This window comes from Nelumbo nucifera, chromosome 2 (genome assembly GCF_055504915.1).
Source record: "Nelumbo nucifera cultivar China Antique chromosome 2, China Antique-T2T, whole genome shotgun sequence".
In the NCBI taxonomy this organism is placed as follows: Eukaryota; Viridiplantae; Streptophyta; class Magnoliopsida; order Proteales; family Nelumbonaceae; genus Nelumbo; species Nelumbo nucifera.
In genome coordinates, this window is record NC_142650.1 from 26,582,740 (window position 1) to 26,588,809 (window position 6,070).

General features: G+C 33.5%; 1 protein-coding gene across 1 annotated transcript; it reads left to right on the forward strand.

Annotated features, from left to right (window-relative positions):
* Positions 1-4,705: 4,705 nt before the first annotated feature.
* LOC104595388 (ethylene-responsive transcription factor WIN1-like) lies at positions 4,706-5,766 on the forward strand. The gene is made up of 2 exons (XM_010256101.2): positions 4,706-4,879; positions 5,005-5,766. Exons 1-2 carry the CDS (start codon positions 4,800-4,802, stop codon positions 5,459-5,461), a joined length of 537 nt encoding a protein of 178 aa, XP_010254403.1. The 5' UTR covers positions 4,706-4,799; the 3' UTR covers positions 5,462-5,766.
* Positions 5,767-6,070: the final 304 nt, after the last annotated feature.

The window sequence follows — 6,070 nt, forward strand, 5'->3', positions numbered from 1 at the left end:
TCAACAAAACGCAGCTAATGGGCCACTGTTGGGAACATTTTCCTTGTCATTATTTTTCCAATATGTGCTCCATTCCTGAGACAGCATTTTTGAGAGTTGAGCCTAAAAAAGGTTTTACTTCTTAATGGGGGCAGCAGGCAGAGTGCTCAAAGTCTCAAACATATATAAAAGCATAAATAAAACTATGTGGTTTGACCATGACTTGAGTACTTGAAGAGCCTTCAGTTCAAGGCTATATATCTTGAGTACTTGAGTACTTGGTTTAACATAAAAATTAGAGAAGCAGAAAACAATTAGGGTTAGACGTGGCAATTGGGTTGGGTGGGTCGGATTTGGGTTGGATTAAAATACTTCCAGTTAATTTCTGATTGGATTGTCAAATGTTAAAACCCTAACCCTAAATATTCAGGTTAGAATGGGTCAATTTGGGCTATTCTAAAAAATAATTGAAATTTAAAAAATAAAAATATCAAAATTAAAAGAATTAACTTTAAAATTCCAAATATAAAATAAAAAACTTGAACATTTAACAATTTAAAGAGTAAGCAATAAAAAGTAAAGACAATAGAAAAAATTAAAGAGTGGAAATTTCTAACAATGCATAAATAATCCTAATTAGACTTGACAATCGGGTCAGCGGGTTGACCCATGACCCAACCCAACCCAATTTTTTGGGTCGGGTCGGGTCATTTCACATTTGGGTTGCAAATATGAGACCCTACCCCTGTTTTTTCGAGTTGGATTGGATCAGGTTTGTGGGTTGGGTCAACTTTAATACAAAAACCTGATAACCAGGTGAATGGGTCATGGTTCAACCACCTGGGTCAATGGTTTTTGTAAAATAAAATATTTGAGTTGACCTGAACAAGTATCGTGACAATCAGCCAGGTCATTGGTCGGATTGGCTAGGACAATGACAGGTTGAAAACAGAGAAAATAATATGATTTCGTTGATATGGCAATTGTAGTTATTTTTAAAAGCTAAAATTTTAGAGGAAAAACTATGTTCCAAAAGGATTTTTACCAATTAACCCCCCCCTCCCCCAAATTTCATATAATCCCACTTGATTGGTTATCATTTTATGATATGGATTGGTTACAAGTTTTTCTTAGAATATTGAGGTGTCATTACTTAGAGTCACCATCGGCTGGTAGCCGACCCCATAAGGCTTAGGCTTAGATGATGATGATAGGCCCCATATGGTTGAACAACATTATTATTTACATATAAGAAAACTATGAACTTTGTTAATGATAATCCAGAACGCCTTAAAGGCAAACATGAAATGTGGCCCAAGATTTATCATCATTTGAGCCTAGTCCCATCCATATGGTGTCAGCCACATGAATCATGGTGAATGTAATGTGAAAATTTTTATGGACTAAAATTATCCTCAATTTCTTTGTCTGACAAAGGGTATAACAGTTATTTTAATATAGCTTTAATGTCAGTTTTAATAGATACTAAAATGCCCATATTTGTATATTTAATTTATCTCTAATTGTAAGGGTTAAAAATGTAGTTTCAATTATTACATTCCACCTCATTTAATCTCCTCTAATTAAGTCTTATACTTAAAGTATTAAATCTCATTTTCTCTTATTCAATTCTATATTTTAAGTTATTTTTTCAATAATAAATGCTACTAATTAGATCTATGTCAATATTTTTAACGGTATGAACCCGTATATTTTAAATTAGACTCAAAACCAAAACCATTCTTTATCCAAGTAGTGGTTAAACAATTCAACCATCCGAATCAAATTGATTAATCTACAAAGTCATAGTTAGGTAATAAAATTTTTAAAATAGAAATAAATATAGAAAATTTCAAAAAATGTAGAAAAATTAGATACATTTATGTATTTAGATTAAAAAACAAGTCTAACAAACAAAAATTATTTTTATTGATAATGAAAATTAAATTCATAATTTAGAATTGGCCAAAAATGAAATATAAAAATTAATAATAAATAATTTAACTTTTAGGTTAAATGTATTAAACTTTAACATCATAAATAAATAATAAAAATTAATAAAATACAAAAATAAAAAATACTTACATTTTGCAAAAAATCATTCATACACATGTATAGTATCATATATTTATCATATTAAACAAAAAGTAAGTGTAAAATATCAAAATTAGTTTCACACACAAAAATACAAAAAGCTATAGTAATTGAACACATCAATAATTCTATATTTACACTACTATTAAAAATATGAATAAGATTGTGAAATTTTCTTTTGACTAAAATATTCATTTTTTAATTTAATTCATCTTTAATTGTGAGGTTTATATAGATATGTGTGTGTGTGTGTGTGTGTGTGTGTGTTATTTATTTATAACTATATAATTTATATTGCATTTTTGTAAATTTGTTATGTTATTTATTTTTTTATAAAAATGTATATATATGATGAAAATAGTTGAAAAGATACTTATATTTTTTGTTTTTCTTTATTTAAAATGTTCTATTTTAATTTTCTTTTAATATTTTTTTATTTTTTTATATTAAATTGAAACAGGTCAGATCCAAATACCAGACTTCCTCATCAGATTTGTATTCAAATCCATATTTATGAGATTCAATTGGATATGTTGTTAATAGTATTGGATTATGTTCGGATATACCTAATTCGAATTCGATCCCGTCCCTACCAAGTTGGTAGCCTTGTCAATGATACCAAAAACTTCACAACTCAATTCGATTATCACATATTTGGATGAGGTGTTTATGTAATCAAATTTGGATTTTTCAATCTATATCCAATTAATAATAAAAAATATAAAATATAAAAACAAAAATACATAAAGGTTTATAGAAAATTTTGGATATATTATTACTATCATTATCATCATCTAGAATTGCCACGTGCATGCTTACTGGTAACCCTAAAACATGGTGGTGAAATCCCATTCACCTAGGTCAATGACTAGATTCTTTTGGGCCATTTATTAAAGCACTCCTTGTAATTTGCAATGGATTTACTTAATTGACATTCTATTAGATGACGGTAGAAAATGGCAGTTTTAACCTTAACGTCCATTTGAATAAACTTAATTAACAGAAAATAAAAATAAAAATATCATTTTTACCTCTAATAAGACACGGGCAACCATTCTATATTTGGTCAATCTTGTTCTATACAAAAAAAATGTTAAGGGTATTTTTGGAATAAACAATCATGGGTCCAATGGCAAAATAAACACTCCTTAATGAAAGATCAGTTAAATAAATAAATTACAAATTATAAACGGTATTTTAGTAAGTAAATATGTGAAACTATAGGGGTATTCTAGTAGATGACCCTTTTCTTTTCTTTTTACTCCCGGTAACCACACAATCCCCCTTGTATTGGTATGTGTCACTTTGTGAGGACACCTCTCAGTTCTCACCTCCCATAAAGTGAGAGGCTGTGGTATTTCTATATCTTATGGAATGAATAATGCTCTCACACATTAGTATAATGGGTTTGACTATGATATAAAAAAGATATGATATCTAAAAAACAACTGATCAATAAACTAGAATCATAAAGTTGAAAACAAATAAGATATTATTTATCAAAATTTATGGATGAATTTTGATTGATGTAAACCTTTTTCCATACCATATCTTTCCGGCATCGTAGAAAACAATAAAATGTAGCAATTTATCTCATCACTCCTTTGAAGAAGAGAATGACTCCTATAAATATTTGTCATCTCAACTGCCACGTGTCCTCTATAAAGAACTCAGGAATTCACAATCCAATGGACCAACACCAAAACAAGGACGATCAAATGCCACCTTTTGGCCAAATTTGTCCTTTTAGCCAAACAAGAATGGGTCTGTACCATACGTGGTAGTTGATGGCTCCAATCGTGCTTCATTAATACCAGGGCTCAGTTTGGAAGGAATATAAATACAAGTTTGTAGAGTATTAAACCTTATATTTTGTATATATTTGTACTGTATATATTTATATTTATACTCCTTTCAAACTGAGGTGCGAAAGTAGGCATTGAGTGTTTTCATTTACTTTAGTTGTAGTGACGGGTCCAGAGCTGCAATATTGGGCTGGCTTAGCCCGGCCGAACCTAACGTAAAAAAGTTGGATTTGGTTGGCTCAGGCTGAGGTAATTTGGGTTAGCGTTACGGTTGAAAAATATGAATCTAATTTAGCTTTGGGTCGGGTTAATGTTGGGACCTTGACATATTCGACCCAATCTAAACCCGATTTAACTTTATATTTTTTATGTATATATAAATATTATATAAAACATTTATTTAATTGAAGCATAAAGTCAAAATTTTTAAATGTAAGATAATTGTCAAAATTTTACCAAGTAGTTTCGGATTAGGTTAGAGTTAGGGTTAGGATCGAGGGATTCACAACTGGGTTGGGTTAGGGTTGAAATCAATTGCACTCTTACTTATAGAAAAATAAAATAGAACTGGAACAAATTAAAATTCATTTGTATTAGAATAAATGAAATTGCACTCCAAACAAACAAACAGAGCCAGATGTTTATAGTTGGTATATTGTCTGGGGGTTCATGATCATTACGGAAATTTAGGTGATTGACGTTTATTAAGGTGTACTGAAAGTCTAACACCGACAAAGGCGCGACAACTCATCATGCTCCGCCATTGGTTAGGTCGCACAAACAGAGACCCACCACCACTTCTATATAACTCCCCCTCGTCTCTAAATTCTCAACAACTCGCTGCAAGTACATTATCCGTGAGCAGCAGAGCCGACCCAGTTCTCTGACAGTCCTACGGTTCTACCTGTCCTTTCCCAAGACATGGTACAAACAAAGAAGTTCAGAGGCGTCAGGCAGCGCCACTGGGGATCATGGGTGTCTGAGATTCGCCACCCACTGCTGTAAGTGTAGGCTCAAGATAAGTCATGGCGAATTAGCATGATGATCGATCGAGCAGCTCTGCATTTTTCTTGCTTTGGTTGATCTTTTCAACTTACATGTCTCTCTACTCGTCTGTGTGATGTAGGAAGAGAAGAGTGTGGCTGGGCACCTTCGAGACAGCCGAAGAGGCCGCTCGAGCCTACGACGAGGCGGCGGTGTTGATGAGTGGACGAAATGCAAAGACCAACTTTCCGGTGGCCAGGGCTCCATCTGGGGATCCAAACACAAGCGAGGGTCTGTCAGCGTCGACACTCAGCGCCAAGCTACGGCGGTGCTGTAAGGCCCCCTCCCCCTCCCTCACCTGTTTGAGGCTCGACACAGAAAACTCCCACATTGGAGTCTGGCAAAAGCGCGCTGGGCCGGGCTCGGAATCCAACTGGGTCATGACGGTTGAACTTGGGAAGATGAACGCTCAAGCCCCAGAGGCGTCGTCACCGGCTTTATCGGAGAAACCAGAGATGGCGAGGGCAGATGCCAGAGGTGGAGTGACCGAAGAGGAGAAGATTGCACTGCAGATGATAGAAGAACTTCTGAGTCCTTAGCCATCGTATCGAATTTACCAAGGGGAACGGAGCTTAAACAAGTGACGGTTCCTGTTCTTTCAATATTTCATTCTCAGTGTACGTAGAAGCATATATATATATATATATATAGATGTTAATATCCACTTGGGTTGATTTGGGTTTTCATTAAATGAACCTCTGAACCTCTGTGTATTAAAAAATTTACATAAAAGAGAAAGGCCAATTAACAATAACAATACTAGCTCAGTGGCCCATTTGAATCTAGCAAACTTGAATATATCTAAGTGTAACCAGAATAAAATAAAAGGAACTGATTTAAGATAGCTTCTTTATCCCATCTCACCCCTATCTTCTAATTTCTCTTTTATTTATTTATTTTTTAATTTCAGGTGTGTGTCAGTAAACAATCATCTTTGTGTTGTTTAATGGGTTCATCTTTCTGATCCATCTATAAGGAAAAAAAGAAATCAAAAGAACCACCAGATATTATTATGTTAAAATCCATCCATGCGGATTTATTTAATTATTTGTAGGGTGTACCAACTGCCTGAGAGCCACCAAATATCTTTATGAGATCCAATTAATTGACTGATTGTTCCTCAGTCAGTCATGGCTGAAAATTGGTCT